This window comes from Triticum dicoccoides, chromosome 2A (genome assembly GCF_002162155.2).
Source record: "Triticum dicoccoides isolate Atlit2015 ecotype Zavitan chromosome 2A, WEW_v2.0, whole genome shotgun sequence".
NCBI lineage: Eukaryota > Viridiplantae > Streptophyta > Magnoliopsida > Poales > Poaceae > Triticum > Triticum dicoccoides.
In genome coordinates this window covers 194,905,956-194,926,641 of record NC_041382.1, presented here as the reverse complement: position 1 = coordinate 194,926,641, position 20,686 = coordinate 194,905,956, and the positions used below count along the sequence as shown (strand labels likewise).

Genomic DNA, 20,686 nt, shown 5'->3' with positions numbered 1-20,686 from the left:
AAAACGGGCTGGAATCATATTGGATGGCCCAGATGACGCTACTGGGCTTAATTCGGATAGGGCGTAACGGGCCTTGGGTTAGTGGGCTGTAAATGGGCTATATGCGAACAGGCCATTAACAGGCTTTACATGGGCCGGCCCGCCACCTTTTGACCAAGTCAAACGGGCCGACCTTTTCACAGGAATGGGCCTCTGTTGGGCTGTGCCACATGTCGACGTATCATATGCGCCTATATGACCCACTGACGAGCTGACACGTGTTTCGTCCGGCCAATAAGAATTTTACATGTGGAAATTTCCCATTGGTCGGGGTTGTTAACGGGTTATCGGATCCAAAACCCGACCCGATAGCTTAACGGCGTTCCGTTACGGTGGATGCCACGTGCCAGTCACCCTTGACAAAAGCACTTCTGTGACACGCGATTTATCGTCATGGAAGTGGACACTTCCGTGATGATAATATTGGTAATGTCATGGAACACTTCTATGACAGCACAGGTATGACTATCTTGATTCTGTCATAAATTTGTCATGGATGTACATGCATGACAAAAAAAGCGACCTACTGTGACAAACACGTATCATCACAGAAGTGTATTTTTTGTAGTGCTACCATCCGGTTAGAGCTATCACTCTGACCTATCAGCCGTTTGTGCTCGTGGTAGTTTTGGTGTTTTCCTACCACGAGGCGAATGTAAACACCAGGGTGCGCAACTTGGTGGGGTACTCACTCTTCTTCCTCGGCTTAGTCGCACTCATCATCATAAGCACATCTTCAGAAACTCAGTGGTTTGAACCATTAAACATTGACTGCTCGATTCCTCTCCCCTACGTCGTAGCTGGATCTTGCGACGTTGGGAAGAGGTGGAATCACAACTTTCACCGGTGTGTGTACGATTGTCGCGGTGTTCGGCGTCGCGGAAGGTCACGTCGAAGGTGCCATGACCCGGGACCTATGCTTGATGTGCCCGGAGTTCATGCAGGTGCACATACAGGGTTTTTGTACTAGCGAGGCACTTTGTTTTTGTGTAGGAAACATTTCTTTTTCTTTGAGAAATAGTAAATTGATATAAGTTGTTTGGATCCAGTCATTTTCTGTTGGCATGGCTGCATCAGGCGCAATAACGTCGGCAAGGCTCGTTACGAAAGCAGCCTTTGAGAAATCCAGAGACAACCTTCGCAGGGGAGCTAGTATGTCGCATCAAACCACCAATTCATTCTGAGTTTTTGCTTATTCATGCTCATATCTTACTGTATTGCAATGTTGTTCTTCGCTACATCATGCTTCTTCGAGATGATGTGTGTCGTGTTGTACGCCCACGTCTTCCCCAAGCGGCCAATAGTGAAATTCTACCATGCAAAGGCGGCTTCCAAGGGATCTCTGACGGTCGCCGCCGACCTTGCTGCCGCCAGCCCCCAAAGACACCCAAAACCATCGGTACCCCCCTCAATGCCAGTTGAAAACTGTAATCTAGCTCCCGGCAGACGGCAAATGAAAGATCCATACGTACATTCCAGGCTGAGGACATGAAGGAAATATGCCCTAGAGGCAATAATAAAGTTGTTATTTATATTTCCTTATATCATTATAAATGTTTATTATTCATGCTAGAATTGTATTAACAGGAAACTTAGTACATGTGTGAATACATAGACAAAACAGAGTGTCGCTAGTATGCCTCTACTTGAATAGATCGTTAATCAAAGATGGTTAGGTTTCCTGACCATAGACATGTGTTGTCATTTGATGTACGGGATCACATCATTAGAGAATGATGTGATGGACATCATTAGAGATGATGTTAATCAAAGATGGTTAGGTTTAGCCCACTGTGTCCAGGAGGAAGGAGAATCAACAACCCACTGGGTGCGTCGGGTTTCGGAGATTTTGCATTCGTCAGACCGCATCAATGCTGACACAGCCGTTTTAACATTGGAAGGTAATTGCCGGTTTGCACCGTTGAAACTGAAGTTGGGACGGCTCAAACGCCATTGTAATGACATGGGAACACTTATGGCGGCTCTGGTGAAATATGCCAACTCTGATAGTACCAAAGACCCCGAGTCTGAGGATGACAAGACAGGGAAGGGAAAAAAGAGCGGTAGCACCAAGCAGCAGCAACATAATCTGGCGGGTCATGGGAACAATGGTAAACGCAAGGCAGATAATAGCTTGGACTTTGTGGCTAACACCAACGCCCAGGATAACGGTCAGCGGCGTAAGGGTAAACCGCCCCAGCGGGGTGGAGGGTCAGGCCCCAATCTGGAGCGCCTGTTAAACCAGCCTTGCCCAAAGCATGGATCAAAGGAGAGGCCAGCTACGCATCTTTGGAAGGATTGCTTCATCATGCGGGAGTTCAAAATTTCAAATCTCTTTCAATATGACAATGGACCGCCCGGGGGTTCAGGAGGCGGTTTCCATGGGCCGAGTTATGGTGGTGGCAGTTCCTGTTTAGGATTCTTTTTTTCGAGGGTACGCAAATTGCGTACCTTAGCTTTATAGAAGGACAGAAATAAGACATACAACAACGTCAACCATTCGCTGCAGAGAACGAAGGTGACCAACTCCACACCCGGTTCGTACAAGGACAACCAAACACAACAATACAGCTACGACACAAGAAGCCTACCCAACACCAAGCCCCTTGTCATGTCTCGGCCGACACTGAAGACCTCCGAAGAACAGCAACTCCAGCTTCCTTGGAGTAGCCAGCGACGACCGTACATGGCGCCGAAGGAGAAAGATCCGGGTAGCGGTGAACATCGGAGGAGAACATCATGGGACCTCGAGTCTCCCAGTAGAATGCTCCCAACAGAGTAACAACCTCAAAGACATTGCCATCATGCTGATCCTACGAATCAGGGCTTTCGCCCCGGAGACAGATGCCGATACGAGGTCGCGAGGAAGATGGTGTTGCACTCGACGAAGCCTCCAGGAAGGTAAATGACACCGGCAGGTGCCATCAACGCCGATCAGGCCACAACCGAACAGGATTTTCATCTGTAGCTCTGCACATCTCCAAGTCTCCAAGATCCAGGCCAGTCCTGATCAGATGCCTCACACCGCCATCACCGCAATAACTTGCCATCGAAGCCCCCCTCACCGTCGAGGGATTCCAAGGAAACCAAACCGGACATGGCCATCAGAGCAGCCAGGGCAACCAGGGAGGTTACAACCATCAAGGGAATCAGTAGCAGCTGCAATCAGGTTATCATAGCAATCCAAAGCAGTTGAATAGTGGGCAGTACCATGTCTTCACCACTAGCTTATGTAAGCGCGATCAGAAGCTTCATAAAAGAGCTGTGAACTCTGTTGAACCGGCGGTACCTCGTTATCTGTGCTGGTCTGAATAGCCCATCTTGTGGAGTCGAAAGGATCATCCACCCCGGGTTGAAAATCTGGGTCATCTGGCTTTAGTGGTGGCACCTCAGGTTTGGGGGTATAAATTTACCAAGGTGTTTATGGCTGGAGGAAGCAGTATCAATATCCTTTACTATGAAACCTTTCGTTGCATGGGGTTAACAGATAAGAATCTTAAACCATTGAACACTGTGTTTCATGGGGTAGTGCCTAGTAAATCGGCATACCCAGTTGGCAAGATAGCTTTGGAAGTTGCTTTTGGAGACGATCATGATTCAATATCAGAGGTGTTGACTTTTGAAGTGCTAAAAATCAAGAGTCCATATCATGCCCTGTTCGGACGACCGGCTTATGCTAAGTTCATGGAAAGGCCCTGTTATGTTTATTTGCAGCTTAAGATGCCGGGTCATAAGGGGACCATCACGGTGCATGGGAGTCAGAAGATTGCTTTGGAATGTGAAGAAGGTGATGCAGCTTATGCTGAGTCGGTTTGTGCTACAGAGGAGCTAAAATTTTATAAGGACAATGTTGATCCGGCAGATATGACCTCTCTGAAAAAGCCAACTATTGAGAATGATTCGACACTGAAATTTAAATCAGCTGAGGAGACTAAGCTGGTTGACTTTGTTCCTGGCGATCCATCCAAGCAGTTCAGCATCAGCGCTAACCTGGATCCGAAATAGGAAAGTGCGCTCATCGAGTTCATCCATGAGAATCGGGACATCTTTGCATGGAAGCCTTCTGACATGCCGGGTGTACCGAGGGAACTCGCTGAGCACACCCTTAATATAGATCCTAAGTTTAAACCGGTCAAGTAGTTTCTTCGCCGCTTCAATGAAGAAAGGCGTAAAGCTATTGGTGAGGAGGTAGCCCGGCTTTTGGAAGCAGGGTTTATTGTGGAGGTCTTTCACCCTGAGTGGTTAGCTAATCCGGTGCTGGTACTTAAGAAAAACGGCACTTGGCGTATGTGTGTGGATTACACAGACTTAAACAAAGCCTGTCCAACTGACCCCTTTGCTCTCCCTCGTATCGATCAAATTATTGATGCTACAGCAGGTTATGACCGTTTGTGTTTTCTAGATGCTTATTCTGGTTATCATCAGATCAAAATGGTAGTTAAGGACCAGGAGAAGTCAGCCTTCATAACTCCCTTTGGAGCCTTCTGCTATGTATCTATGCCTTTCGGGCTCAAGAGTGCCCATGCAACTTATCAGCGCTGTGTCTAGAATTGTCTGCATAAACAGATTGGGCGCAATGTACATGCATATGTGGATGACATTGTGGTCAAGTCCAGAAAGGAGGAGACACTAATAGGTGACTTGAAGGAAACTTTTGATAACCTCCGGGTTTACAAGATGATGCTTAATCTGGCCAAATGTTTCATTGGTGTACCGGCAGGCAAGCTTCTTGGTTTTCTGGTGTCTAACAGGGGCATTGAAGCTAATCCGGAGAAGATCACGACTATCACATCTCTGGCTAAACCGGCGTGCATTAATGATGTTCAATGTTTGGCGGGCCGGATTGCAGCCTTAAGCCGGTTTATCAGTCTCCTTGGAGAGAAGGCTATCCCTTTGTATCATATGCTAAAGAAACAGATCACTTCGTCTGGAGTGATGCTGCTGATGAAGCGCTTGAAGATCTGAAGAGATAGTTAGCCAAGCCACCTGTCCTTGCGGCTCCGGTTGATAAGGAGCCCTTATTGCTATATGTGGCTGCTAATGCCCGAGCTGTTAGTGTGGCTATTGTTGTGGAGCGCCAGGAGGCTGGGAAAGAGTATCCGGTTCAATGGCCGGTTTATTATATCAGTGAGGTTCTTATCGAGTCCAAACAGAGACACCCACATTGGCAGAAGCTGGTGTATGGGGATTTTATGGCAAGCCAGAAGCTCAAGCATTATTTTCAGGGTCATCCTATCACCTCATGGGCTAAAGTATACACCTCGCACAACAATCAAATCCCAAGCACTTGTGGACTTCATCAATGATTGGACAGAGTCGCAAGCACCGGAGGAAAAGCCAGACAACACTTATTGGACTATTCATTTTGATGGGTCAAGGCAATTCGAGGGCTCGGGGGCTGGAGTCATATTAACTTCCCCACGAGGTGATAAGTTTTGTTATGTTCTCCGTTTAATGTTCCCTTGTACTAACAATGCAGCTGAGTATGAGGCCTTGCTCCATGGTCTTCGGATGGCTAAGGAAATGAGCTTAAGCCGGATTATGTGCTTTGGTGACTCGAACCTGGTGGCTCAACAGGTATCTGGCACTTGGGATTCCAAGGATCCACTCATGGCAGCATATAGACGAGAGGTGGTTGAAGTGGCTGGTCATTTCAAGGGTTGTCAAGTGGACCATATAGACCAGCGGAAGAATGAAGCTCCAGACACTTTAAGTCGCTTAGGCTCTCAACGTAAACCGGTGCCACCCAATACCTTTCTCGATGTACTGCATAATCCGTCAGTGAAGATACCTACGGAGGAGGATTTGGCTGTGCCCGACCCAGAGGCTCAATTGGTGGCGGCTCTTCATGTTATTCCAGATTGACGGTCCCGTACCTGGCATACATGAACCGGGGCGAGTTACCATACGACGAAACCTTGGCCCGGCAGATAATCCGGCGATCCAAGTCAATGACCATTGTCAATGGGGAGCTACATCATTGTAGCGTCACAGGAGCATTTCAGTGTTGTCTCTCTCCTCAAGAAGGTTGTGAGATTTTGCGTGAGATCCACGAGGGAGATTGTGGTCACCATACTGGTTCAAAATCCTTGGTGGCTAAGGCCTTTCGTTACGTCTTCTATTGGTAGACGGCTCATGTTGATGCTGAGGATTTGGTAAAGAGGTGTGATGGTTGTCAAAAGTTGGCATGCCACGCTCATGTTCCGGCTCAAGAATTAAGAATGATTCCAATAACTTGTCCGTTTGCAACTTGGGGGCTCGATATGGTTGGACCTTTTAAGAGGTCCAAGGACAAGAAGACCCACCTACTGGTGGTGGTTGATAAGTTTACCAAGTGGGTCGAGGCAGAGCCAGTCAGTAAGCGTGATGCGGCCACGACGATTCAATTCATCAAAAAGGTGATATTCCGGTTTGGCTTTCCACACAGCATTATCACTGATAATGGTACTAATCTATCGAAAGGTGCTATGGAAGAATTTTGTCAACGTGAGCACATCCGTCTTGACGTGTCATCAGTGGCTCATCCCCAATCTAATGGTCAAGCAGAAAGGGCCAATCAAGAAATTTTGCGAGGTATCAAACCCCGGCTTATGTTTCCTTTAAAGGGGACGTAGGGTTGTTGGGTGGAGGAGTTACCTTCTGTGTTATGGAGCATCAACACCACACCAAACAAATCTATGGGTTATACGCCTTTCTTCATGGTTTACGGAGCAGAGGCAGTTCTCCCTAGTGACATACGTCATGACTCGCCCCGTGTGGCGGCTTATGTTGAAGCTGATAATGAAAAAGCGCATCGGGACTCATTGGACCTGTTAGATGAGGAGCGTGATCTTGCGGCGGCACGTTCGGTGATTTATCAACAAGATCTGCAACGTTATCACAGCCGCCGGGTTAAAACCAGAACTTTTCAAGAAGGCGATCTGGTGCTCCGGCTCATCCAGGATCAGACTGATATGCACAGGTTATCCCCACCTTGGGAAGGGCCTTTTGTGGTCAGCAAAAATTTTCACAATGGATTATACTACTATATCGATGTTCGAGAGCACAAAGACTCACGTAAATCGGAGGAGGAGACCCTATGGCCGTGAAATATAGCTCATCTTCGGCCTTACTATACTTGAGACATAGGCTCTTTTTTATGTACATAATTATGACAATGTATATATTATAATCAATATAATAAACCGGAGCCTCAGCTAAAGTGGGTCCTCTGTTGTTTTTACATCATATGTGTTTTCATGGAGGCTTCTGTTTACAAAGCAGAATTTTGTTGATCTGGCTTGTAAAGCCACACATATAAAAGGAAATCACTAGGGGGCTTGGTCATATCTAAACCTTAGCTACACCTCTTGATCGTCTTAGGGCCGAAGGGAAATCACTAGGGGGCTTGGTTGTATTCACACCATAGCTACACCTCTTGGTAGGCTTAAGGCCAAAAGGAAATTATGTGGGGCCAAAGAGAGTGTTGCACCAGCACAGCTCAAACATAGGCACCCACCGGGCACAGCTCAAATATTGCTTGGGGGCCCTTTGCTTCTCAAATAACAAAGAGTCTGCACCCTTGTAATAGGCTATCAAGCCAGTCTTGGAAGCCAGGTGTATTCACCTAAAACCCCGGGTTATCCTACCTCTTTAAGTAAGCCACTCCGTCCAGGTAAACATTATGACCCATCGAACGTTTGACAAGTCAATCTCATAGACCCTGAAGTTGTCAAAGTTAAAACGATGATTGGTTAAAGATTGAGGTCCATCTTAAAAGGCTTTGTAAAATGGTTTAACTCAGTGGCGTGACAACCCATGAAAAGCCTCGATTTAGGGCCTGGTAGCCCATGAAAAGCCTCACATATTCTTCTTGTATTTTTTTCCAAAGTGTTCCTTCTCTTTTGATAAATTTCATAAGTATTTTCTGATAAACCGGTGTTTATTACAACCCGACATGGCTTACAATGCTAAATTGTTAGTACATGATGAGTTATCATCCGGCCTTTATTGTTCTGGTCTGGTTTTGACTACAAGTCACCAGTTTTATATGGATAAAACCGGTGTTTATCATAACCTAGTACGGTTTTATCGTAAACCGACAACCGGGAAGGAGTCATCTATACTCCAGCTTGGTGTCATCACCCTTTAATAATAGCCATGGGTCAAACAACAAGGTAACAAGTAATTTATTCTTTACTTTATATCTGGTTGTTTTTAAACAGCCTTGGCTTTACAACTAGCCTATATATTTGGGCATCATGACCCGTCCAGCGGTAAACCGCCAGGACCCCTTCAATCTCTTGTATGTAGGAACAAGTTAAAATACAACACTACGGATTATGCATATAATAAAGATCCCAAAAGCACGGCGAGTTATCAGTATCAAGCAAAACAAGTATGCTCGATGGCATAATAGACAAGTGTTTGAACTAGCCTATTACAAGGCGTTTTAATGCCTACACTGGATAATTGTTTCAGTAAATAATGGTAGGATGCGACAGACTAAACCGGCCTCCGGTTCAGGATTCATCACCAGGACGACTTGAAGATTGAGGGTCATCTTGAGTCGGTGCATCCTCCTCCTCTCTACCCAGTGGCTAGAAACCAATTATTGTCCAATCGATTCCAGTTAAAGATTGGAACATGGCTTCTTCACTTATAAGGGTGGAAGGATCAATGTCAGGGGCATAAGTGTGCTTACGAATTGGCAGAACAAGATCTTCTACATCATGTGTTGGCGCAGGATATCTTTTCTGATCAGCGTCATAAACCAGCTGGTAATGAGACAAATCCGTTTCATCCGCCAATTTGCTCGCTATGGGTCGCAGTTCCCTTGTCGGCCTTCGGAGATCATCATTATTGAATTCTAAACCGTCTTCCTTTACACCGGGATAGCCTTGGCCAATATCTGCCGGTTCAAGATCTAGAATCCATGCCTTGGCCCAGATTAGCGCAGTCAGCGCGCCTGACCTTGCAGCTGATCTTTTAAGTTCATCCAACCGGGCAGGCAACATTGACAGCTTCTCGATGGTTTCTTTTATCAGCGTTGGAGGCGGTCTGTTATAAGCAGCAGCGCAAATAGCCCGTTGGGATCCAGAATACAACTGCTCTATCAAAGTATAGGCAGCCTTCAACTTCATCCGCATGTCAGAGCCCAGATGGGTAATGCGGGTCCCTGTGACATTGCAAGCATCAGTAAACCGGTAATTCATACGGTAAAATGACTTGAAAAACATCAGATGCAGATACTTACCAAATACAGCAGAGGTCATAGCATTTATTTGCCACTTTAAGCTGGTCAGTTCTTCGACCACCGGTTTAAGGGCTGCATCTGCGTCTTCGGCCTTCTTTACTAAAGCGGCCTTCTCCATGTCCCAATCTGCACGTTCCTTCTTGAAGTTTTCCTTCAGCTTCTCCATGGCTGTTAAGGCATTGGTCAGTTCCTCTTTGGCTTTAGAAGCCTCCGCTTGCTGAGATTTGATGTTCTCTTGAAGATCGGCGGTTTGGGCGTCCTTTTTGCTCAGCTCAGCCTATAAAGAACAGACATGTCATCAACGGGCTATATATATTTGAAGTACCAAGAGTATAACAAGTTATGCACTTTGCACTTGGGGGCTAATGCCTACTCGCTTCATTCTAGAAAATTATTTCAAGTCCCAAGTATAATGCAAGCATCATTCTTGGCACTTGGGGGATAATGTACATCTGCTCAAAAGTAACAGTGGTTAAAGTCCCGTTTCACCTTGGAAAGGTAAACCGGCCCTTGGGGACTACGCAGGCGAAAGTTGCGAGGATACAATGCTAAAGTACCGGTTCATTTTTAAAGGATCAACCGACCATTGGAGGATAAGTATGTAGAACTGCGGTATTATGAAGTCTCGGTTTTTGATTACTATTATAAATCGGCCCTTGGGAGCTACTAGAATTGGTACTTACAATTGGACTTAAGAGAGAAAAAGATTGGTAATTACCTCATAACGTTCCTTCATTAAGTTCACTAAACCGGCTTCGTGATCATGGTTTGTGTACAGGCGGTTTAAAAAACCAGAATGGAGCTCCTGGGCGTTGAGGTGCGCATAGCTTGATAAATCGGTACTCCATTTGCCTTTCTCCATGGTAGCACATTCTTCTTTGGCGCTATGTTTTGCTAAGGCAACAGGATGGCTAGGGGAGGTGTGGCCAATGCCGGTAATGATAACATCAGCTTCCTTGTCACCAGCGGCCTTTAATAGAGTTGATGGAATATCAGTAGCCTTAACCGGACTAGACGGTCCATCATCAGTATGGACTGGACTTGCCGGTTTATCCGCTTGCACTGCGGTATCAACTTCTACTTGTTCACTAAAGACATGATCTGGAGGTGGCGGGTCATCAAGCATGGCATCAGCATTTGCTCTTTCCGGTTCTAGAATTATCTCTGGCTCAACAATCACATGGTCATCAGACGGTTTATCTACACGACCCTTCTTACTGGGTCTCGACTTGGCTCTGAAAGAGAAAGATATACACATCAGTATAGCACATAAGCATAAAGCGTCAAAAAGAGACAGCTTAAGACATTTTACCCAGGGACGGTCTTGAGGGGTGGAAGTTGTGTGGCAGTTGATTCGCCGGATGATGAAGGTGGTGTTCCCTGATAATTCGAATCGGACGGATTAAGAGGCTATCAGAAATAACCCGCCTTGGGGTAAGAAGTATTGGAAGTATTTGAAACCCGAACCGGAGTATTTGGCAGATCGGTGGAAGTGATTACTTGGCTGCTATGATGGGTTGTGCGGCAAGCTTCGTGTTGCTGCTTCTTCAAAAGAAAGTTTGGGTCCAAGTAAGGTAGGGGGTGAGAAAATCTTACTTTCCGGATTGCTTGACGGATTTTTTGTGTTGGCAGAGGATCTGAATTGGAGGAAAGGATAATTACCTCTGCGTCGTCAGCTTGGCTGCCCTCGGCGTCATCCTGATAAATATCATTGTCAATGAGGTGTATGAAAAGTGAACCAAGAGAATCAAGTTCTACCTCTGCATCCGGTTCATCAGGGTCGTCATCAAGCTCTAAACCGATTGGCTTAGTTGCCTTCCTCTTAGTAGATTTCTTGACAGCCTTCATTTTAAGACGAGGAGCCTTAACCATTTTCTCCTGAGGTTAGTTTTTCCAGAACGGGTCATCACCCTGTTTAAAAGATGAGCAGAGGGTATTAAAAGTTGCACAGTTCAGAAATATCAGGTATAAAGCGGAAGCAAAACAATTCTTACAGCGGGCGGTTTGTTCTGTGTGTAAAAGGGACTTAGCCCAGTCTTACTACAAACAGCTTCCGATTCATTCAGCATTTTCTTGACAGACTCAGTAACTTCATCATCTGTTAGCTGAATGTCAATATGACGTTGGGAGTCTTTTACGTCACCGATATACTCGCACATTAAACCGGAGCGGCGACTTAACGGCAAGATACTCTAGGGTAGCCAGCAATGAACAAAGTCCACAGCTGTTAAACCGTTGGCCATGAAAGCTCTAAGCTTGGCGAGTTGTGTTGCATACGAGGCCCGTTCCTTGGCACTTAGTCATTGCGGAAGCGGATGAGTGTTGGTAAGCCGGTGAGCACGGTAACCCGACAGAGGGTTCTCATCTTTAGGAGAAGTGTCCTTGCAATAGAACCAAGTCTGATTCCAATCCTTTGGGTGATTGTGAAGTTTGGCGTGAGGAAAAATAACATCCTTCCTTTTCTAAATGGAGATGCCACCGAATTCAGTATTGGGCCCGTCTACGATTCTGTGCGACGGTTTAAGTGGAAGAAATCCCGGAGCAGCTCGACAGTTGGCTCTTCTTGTAGATAGGCTTCACAAAACACCTGAAAGTTGCAGATATTGGATACAGAGTTGGGTCCAAAGTCTTGAGGGTGGATCTGAAAGCTAGCAAGTACATGCCGGAAAAACTTGGATCCAGGTGGATTAAAACCACGGCCCATATGATCAGCAAACACTACTACTTCGCCATCTCTGGGGGTAGGAGGATTTTCTAGACCAGGAACTCGCCACTGGATTTCATTCTTCTTCGGTAAGGTGCCAATTTTGACACATCCACTCAGTTGCTCCTCAGTAACCCGGGAAGGTGCCTAGTTATAGGAATAGAATTGTTTGGCCATTGCAAGTGAAGAGCTGGAAAAGATTACTGCCGGTTTATGATTCATAAATGACAACGCATAAAGTGTAACAGGTTGAGAAAAAAAGGAATTCAAGCATGTAGAATTGTTAAACCGGAGGCAGTTATAAACCGCCTACGATAGAGCGTTTATAAATGGTAAAGCGATGAGAAGTTTACAAGGGGGCTAATGGCATATGATATATTACTTTCTACAAGGATAGACCGCCTATGCAGATAAGGAAGATACAGATCTAAGGCAAAAATGACTAAGTGAGGAAAAACTGGTTTCACAAGATTGCATTGGAATTTTAGATCTACCGTAAGTCAGGAAAAGAAAAAATATCTAGACCTAAAAAGTTTGGTCCCGAAGCAGTTCACAAAAGGTCCAGATCAAGTTCTTATGTGTTTAAGGTTTGGTTTAATGGCCGAGATAAGGAGTACCATAGCTACTGCACGGAACACGTCAAGCTCGAGGTCTGCTATCTATGGACTAACGAAGAACCCGAAGAGAGCGCCATGAACCCGTATGAACCCTAAATGGATCTACAGAGGACAGAGGGAAAGGCTTACAGCAGTTGTTGAAGCAGCGGAGGTGTGCCATGTTTCTCTGGTGCGATCAGGTTGATGTAGCGGCCAACGGTGAAGCAAAGGTGAAGCTCGACGACGGCGGCGGCGCTCGGGTGCAGGGGCGCCGCGAGGAGGAAGAAGAGATGGAAAGGCAAAGGAAAGAAAGGGAAAGGGGTCCTCAGCCCTATTTATAAGTGTAAAGAGATAAGCGACAGGCGCGGGAATTGAGGAGCCCAAATAATGGATAGATAACGAGGTTGTCGTTTCGATTGTTGGATGCTCATTAATGAAAGGGTATCTTCGATTATAAATGAACATGTGACGTCATGGCGGTTTATTACAGATCTGTAGGATGACGTCACCGCGATTTACAAGATTTATGTGAAGGTGCAAAGGGAGGAATTCTTCTAAGTGTTGAAGATTGACATGAACAAGTTCAAATAAATCTGGGGCCTAATGTTGGGGATATTACTACTAGACATAAACCGACCAGGAGAGGCCGGGTTATCCTCGGGATAATTACCTTACTTGAAGCCCATGAAGACATGAAGGATGGCGCTTCATGGAGGCCCAAGGCCCAAAGGCGGGTTAAAGCCCGTAGATGTAAACCGACATTGATGTATGCTTGTATGATAAGATAGGAGTAGAGATCGAGCCGGACACATTTATGATCCGGCCTCGGGACTCTGTAAACCAGCGGGCGTCGACCTATGTATATAAAGGGGCGACCCGGCGGCGGTTTAGGGACAACACAGAACAACTCGAGAGCCAGGCAAAGCGGATTCGCTCCCTGGTCATCGAAACCCTAGCAATTCCATCACAACTGGAGTAGGCTTTTACCTTCATTGTAAGGGGTCAAACCAGTATAAACTCTCGCGTCCTTTGTCCTCTTTAAACCTCTTTAAGCTAACCCATAGAGATGGCTCCATGACTAAGTCCTTTCATGAGGACATCCGTCGTGACAAAACCACGACAATACCCATCCATTAGCTTAGCATTATGATCGTTTAGTTTTATTGCTATTGCTTTCTTCATGACTTATACATATTCCTCTGACTATGAGATTATGCAACTCCCGAATACCGGAGGAACACTTTGTGTGCTATCAAACATCACAATGTAACTAGGTGATTATAAAGATGCTCTACAAGTGTCTCCTATGGTGTTTGTTGAGTTGGCATAGATCAAGATTAGGTATCTCTGGGCCCTCTCGGTAATGTAGATCACTATAAGCCTTGCAAGCAATGTGACTAATGAGTTAGTTGCGAGATGATGCATTACGCAACGAGTAAAAAGACTTGCTGGTAACGATATTGAACTAGGTATGAGGATACCGACGATCAAATCTCGGGCAAGTAACATACCGATGACAAACGGAATAACATATGTTGTTATGCGGTTTGACCGATAAAGATCTTCGTAGAATATGTAGGAGCCAATATGAGCATCCAGGTTCTGCTATTGCTTATTGACCATAGATGTGCCTCGGTCATGTCTACAAAGTTCTCGAACCCATCGGGTCCGCACGCTTAATGTTCGATGACGATTTGTATTATGAGTTATGTGTTTTGGTGACCGAAGTTTGTTCGGACTCCCGGATGAGATCACGGACATGACAAGGAGTCTAGAAATGGTCGAGAGGTAAAGATTGATATATTGGAAGGTTATATACGGACACTGTAATGGTTCTGATAAGGTTCGGGGATTTTTCGGAGTACCGGGAAGCTATCGAAACCACCCGGGAAAGTTAATGGGCCTAATGGTCCATAGTGAAGGAGAGGAGACAGGCCACGGGAGGTGGCACTCGCCCCCCTTGCCCAATCCTAATTGGACATGGGGAGGGGGCACGACCCCCCCCCCTTCCTTCTCCTCCTCCCTCCTTTCCCCTTTCCCCTTTCATTTGGTTGGAAGGAGGGGGGCGAATCCTACTTGGACTAGGAGCCCAAGTAGGACTCCCCCCTTGGACTAGGAGCCCAAGTAGGACTCCCCCCTTGGCGTGCCCCCCTTGTGCCGACCACCTCCTCCTCCCCCCTTTATATATGGGGGCGGGGGCACCCCAAAGGGGCACCAAGATTTCTCTTAGCCGTGTGCGGTGCCCCCCTCCACGGTTTACTCCTCCGGTCATAGTGTCGTAGTGCTTAGGCGAAGCCCTGCACGGATCACAGCACCCTCACCATCACCACGCCGTGGTGTTGATTGAACTCTCCCTCGACCCTCTACTATATCAAGAGCTTGAGGGATGTCATCGAGCTGAGCGTGTGCTGAATACGGAGGTGACGTACGTTTGGTACTTGGATCGGTTGGATCGTGAAGATGTTCAACAACATCAACCGCGTTAACATAACGCTTCCTATTTGGGCTATGAGGGTACATGGACACACTCTCCCCCTCTCGTTGCTATGCATCTCCTAGATAGATCTTGCATGATCGTAGGATTTTTTTTGAAATTGCATGCTACGTTTCCCAACAGGATGACCCAGCCATCCCTGAACGTTTGAGGAACAAGCACATCCTTATGCAGAACATGGACTATGCCTTGGACATGTTCCTCATCTACCTGCTGACGTTGTCCGTCTTCCTCGGATTTCTCGCCGAAGAACTCGGATCACACATCTTGGGCTCCTGGTAATTAAGCCACCATCCCATTTTAGCATGCATCCAGATTTTGCTTACTACTACGAAGGATGGAATGAAAACACGCGCAGGTACGCGCTGGTGCTGATCGCGACCTACAACGGCTCAGACCTGGTCGGGAGATACGTGCATCTGGTGGAGATCATCAAGGTGACATCCCGGAGGGGGCGGATGGCCACGGTGCTAGCCCGGTACCAGCTCCTCCCGGTGTTCTACTGTGTCGCCAGGTACAGAGGGGAGGCCTGGATGGTCGCGCTTGCGTCGACTCTCGGACTCAGCAACGGGTACCTGATACGTCCATTTTGCATCATGTTTTCTTACTGTTATTTATAATGTTTTTACCCATAATAATGCTTTTTGGAGTAATTCTAATGCCTTTTCTCTCATAATATGCAAGCTATACACAAAGAGGAAGAATTCCGGCATTTGGAAAAGCTACGTCAGGCTACCTATTCTGCACAACTCCAAACAAGCTGAAACTTCTCAGATATTTTTTATCAATTACATGATGAATATTGGAGCAAATAACTACCAGAGGGGGCCCACCAGGTGGGCACAACCCCCTTGGGTGCGCCAGGGAGCCTAGGCGCGCCCTGGTGGGTTGTGCTCATCCAGGCCCACCTTCGGTGCCCATCTTCTGGTATATAAGTCATTTTGACCTAGAAAAAATAAGGAGAGGACTTTTGTGACGGAGCACCGCCGTCTCGAGGTGGAACTTTGGCAGGAGCACTTTTGCCCTCCGGCGGAGCGATTTCGTTGGGGGAACTTCCCTCCCGGGGGGTATCATCGTCATCTTCATCACCAACAACTCTCCCATCTTGGGGAGGGAAATCTCCATCAACATCTTCAATAGCACCATCTCATCTCCAACCCTAGTTCATCTCTTGTGTTCAATCTTGTTATAGGAACTATAGATTGGTGCTTGTGGGTGACTAGTAGTGTTGATTACATCTTGTAGTTGATTACTATATGGTTTATTTGGTGGAAGATTATATGTTTAGATCCAATATGTTATTTAATACTCCTCTGATCTTGAGCATGATTATCATTTGTGAGTAGTTACTTTTGTTCTTTAGGTCACGGGAGAAATCATGTTGCAAGTAATCATGTGAACTTGATATGTGTTCGATATTTTGATAGTATGTATGTTGTGATTCTCTTAGTGGTGTCATGTGAACGTCGACTACATGACACTTCACCATATTTGGTCCTAAGGGAATGCATTGTGGAGTAGCAATAAGATGATGGGTTGTGAGAGTGACAAAAGCTTAAACCCCAGTTAGCGCTATTCCGTAAGGGACCGGTTGGATCTAAAAGTTTAATTCTATGGTTAGAATTTATTCTTAATATGTTTCTCATAGTTGTGGATGCTTGTGGGAGGGTTAATCATAAGGAGGAGGGTTTTTCAAGTAAGAACATCACCTAAGCACCGGTCCACCCACATATCAAATTATCAAACTACCAAACACAAATTGAACCAACATGGTGAAAGTGACTAGATGAAATTCCCGTGTACCCTCAAGAACGCTTTGCTTATCATAAGAAACCGTTTTGGCATGTTCGTTGCCTCAAAAGGATTGGGCTACCTTGTTGCACTTTCGTTACTACTATCGTTACTTGCTCATTACAAATTACCTTGCTATCAAACTACTCTGCTACTTATAATTTCAGCACTTGCAGACATTACCTTGCTAGAAACCACTTGTCATTTCCTTCTGCTCCTCGTTGGGTTCGACACTCTTACTTATCGAAAAGAGTTAAAATTGATCCCCTATGCTTGTGGGTCATCAAGGCTATTTTCTGGCGCCGTTGCCTGGGAGTGAAGCGCCTTTGGTAAGTGGAATTTGGTAAGGAAACATTTATATAGTGTGCTGAAATTTATTGTCATCATTTGAGGGGTTTGTTTGGGGTATCTTCACCTCAACCGGAAGAGAAGTGGTTTAAATATCACACACCTATTAAAGAACAAATCAAAGAACCGGTACCAGTTAAAGAAGAAACTATACTTTACAATGTTGATCCAGTTGTTCCTTCTGCTTATATTGAGAAACCACCTTTCCCTATTAGGAAAAAGGAACATGCTAAAGTTTCAACTGTGGTCAACAAAATCTGTATTAGAACACCTAAACCTGATGAACAAATCAAATTTGAACCTAGTATTGCTATGGTTAAAGATCTCTTGGAAGAAAATGTAGATGGGCATGTTATTTACTTCTGTGAAGAAGCTGCTAGAATTGCCAAACCTGATAAAAAGGACAAACGTAGACCTGTTGCTGGCATGCCCGTTGTCTCAGTTAAAATAGGAGATCATTGTTATCATGATTTATGTGGCATAGGTGCTACTATGAGTGATATTCCTTACACCTTATATCAAGAAATTATGAATGACATAGCACCCGCTGTAATAGAAGACATAGATGTTACTATTAAACTTGCTAATAGAGACAGTATCTCACCAATTGGGATTGTTAGAGATGTTGAAGTCTTGTGTGGGAAAATAAAATACCCTACTGATTTTCTTGTTCTTGGTTCCCCACAAGATGACTTTTGTCTGATTATCTTTGGTAGACCTTTCTTGAACATTGTTATTGCTAAAATAGATTGTAAGAAACAAACTTTCGGTGTTAGTTTTGGTGATGAGTCTCATGAGTTTAATTTTTCCAAGTTTAGTAGAAAGCTTCATGAAAAATAATTGCCTAGTAAAGATGAATTAATTGGTATTGCTTCTATTGCTATGCCTCCTACTGATCCACTAGAAAAATATTTGCTAGACCATGAAAATGATGTACATATGCATGAAAGAAATGAAATAGATAAGATTTTATTTGAACAACATCCTCTCCTTAAACACAACTTGCCTATTGAAACTCTAGGAGGTCCTCCTCCACCTAAAGGTGATACTGTGTTTGAATTAAAACAATTGCCAGACACTTTGAAATATGCTTATCTTGATGAAAAGAAGATATATCCTATTATTATTATTAGTGCTAACCTTTCAGAACATGAAGAAGAAAGATTATTGAAAGTTCTAAGGAAGCACCGAGCTGCTATTGGATATACTCTTGATGATTTAAAGGGCATTAGTCCCACTCTATGTCAGCACAAAATTAATATGAAACCTAATGCTAAACCCGTTGTTGATCATCAACGTCGGTTAAATCCAAAAATGAAGGAAGTGGTAAGGACGAAAATCTTAAAACTTCTGGAAGCAGGTATAATCTATCCTATAGCTGATAGTAGATGGGTAAGTCCTATTCATTGTGTCCCTAAGAAAGAAGGTATAATTGTTGTTCCTAATGATAAGAATGAACTTAATTGATTTTAGAAAATTAAACAAAGCAACTATAAAAGATCATTACCCTCTGCCTTTTATTTATCAAATGCTTGAAAGATTGTCTAAGCACACACATTTTTTCTTCCTTGATGGATACTCTGTTTTTTCACAAATACCTGTTTCTCAACATGATCAAGAAAAGACCACTTTTACTTGTCCCTTTGGAACCTATGCTTATAGACATATGCCTTTCAGTTTATGTAATGCACCTCCTACCTTTCAAAGATGTATGACTGCTATATTCTCTGACTTTTATGAAAATATTGTTGAGGTTTTCATGGACTACTTCTCTATTTATGGGAAGTCTTTTGATGATTGTTTAAGCAATCTTGATCGAGTTTTGCAGAGATGTGAACAAATAATCTTGTCTTGAATTGGGAGAAGTGCACTTTATGGTTAATGAAGGCATTGTCTTGGGTCATAAAATTTCCAAAAGAGGTATTGAAGTGGACAAAGCAAAGGTTGATGCAATTGAGAAAATGCCATGTCCTAAAGATATAAAAGGTATTCGTAGTTTCTTAGGTCATGCTGGTTTCTATAGGAGATTTATCAAAGACTTTTCTAAAATTTCTAGGCCTCTTACCAATCTTTTGTAAAAGGATATTCCTTTTGTTTTTGATGATGATTTTTTACAAGCCTTTGAAACCCTGAAGAAAGCCTTAATTTCTGCACCTATTGTTCAACCACCTGATTGGAACTTGCCTTTTGAAATTATGTGTGATGCTAGTGATTATGCTGTTGGTGCTGTTCTAGGACAAAGAGTTGATAAGAAACTGAATGTTATTCATTATGCTAGTAAAACTCTAGACAATGCTCAACGAAATTATGCTACTACTGAAAAGGAATTCTTAGCAGTGGTGTTTGCTTGTGATAAATTTAGACCTTATATTGTTGATTCCAAAGTAATTGTCCACACCGATGATATTGCTATTAAATATCTCATGGAAAGGAAAGATGCTAAACCTAGACTTATTCAATGGGTTCTCTTGTTACAAGAATTTGATTTACATATCATTGATAGAAAAGGAGCTGAGAACCCTGTAGCTGATAATCTATCTAGGCTTGACAATGTGCCTGATGACCCACTACCTATTGATGATAGTTTCCCCAATGAGCAGTTAGCTGCAATAAATGCTGCTCATAGTACTCCTTGGTATGCTGGCTATGCTAATTACATTGTTGCTAAATATTTACCACCTAGTTTTACATACCAACAAAAGAAAAAAATCTTCTATGATTTAAGACATTACTTTTGGGATGACCCACATCTTTATAAAGAAGAAATAGATGGTATTATTAGATGTTGTGTACCTGAGCATGAATAGGGACAAATTCTACGGAAATGTCACTCCGAAGCTTATGGAGGAAATCATGCTGGAGATAGAACCTCTCACAAGGTATTGCAATCTGGATTTTATTGGCCTACTCTCTTCAAGGATGCTCGTATGTTCATCTTATCTTGTGATGAATGTCAAAGAATAGGAAATATCGGTAAGCGTCAAGAAATGCCTATGAATTACTCACTTGATGTTGAACCATTTGATGTTTGGGGATTTGATTACATGGGACCAATTCCTTCCTCTAATGGGTATACACATATTTTGGTTACTGTTGATTATGTTACTAAATGGGTGGAAGCTATTCCAACCAGTAGTGTTGATCACAACACCTCTATTAAAATGCTTAAGGAAGTTATTTTCCCAAGGTTTGGAGTCCCTAGATATTTAATGACGGATGATGGTTCACACTTTATTCATGGTGCTTTCCGTAAAATGCTTTCCAAGTATGATGTTAACCATAGAATTGCATCACCTTATCATCCTCAGTCTAGTGGTCAAGTTGAACTTAGCAACAGAGAAATAAAATTAATTTTGCAAAAGACTATCAATAGGTCCAGGAAGAATTGGTCTAAGAAATTAGATGATGCACTTTGGGCTTATAGAACAACATATAAAAATCCTATGGGCATGTCTCCTTATAAAATGGTTTATGGAAAA

At 44.2% G+C, this 20,686-nt stretch overlaps 1 protein-coding gene across 1 annotated transcript in view; it reads left to right on the top strand.

The window, feature by feature from the left end:
* LOC119357777 (equilibrative nucleotide transporter 3-like) overlaps nt 1–20,686 on the top strand; it is a 165,461-nt gene that overhangs the window by 91,524 nt on the left and 53,251 nt on the right. The window contains exons 4-10 of the mRNA XM_037624614.1: nt 608–763; nt 840–983; nt 1,089–1,186; nt 1,258–1,438; nt 9,800–9,805; nt 15,192–15,346; nt 15,427–15,650. Of these exons, the coding sequence (XP_037480511.1) occupies nt 608–763; nt 840–983; nt 1,089–1,186; nt 1,258–1,438; nt 9,800–9,805; nt 15,192–15,346; nt 15,427–15,650 (964 nt within the window). The remainder of the gene's footprint in view (nt 1–607; nt 764–839; nt 984–1,088; nt 1,187–1,257; nt 1,439–9,799; nt 9,806–15,191; nt 15,347–15,426; nt 15,651–20,686) is intronic.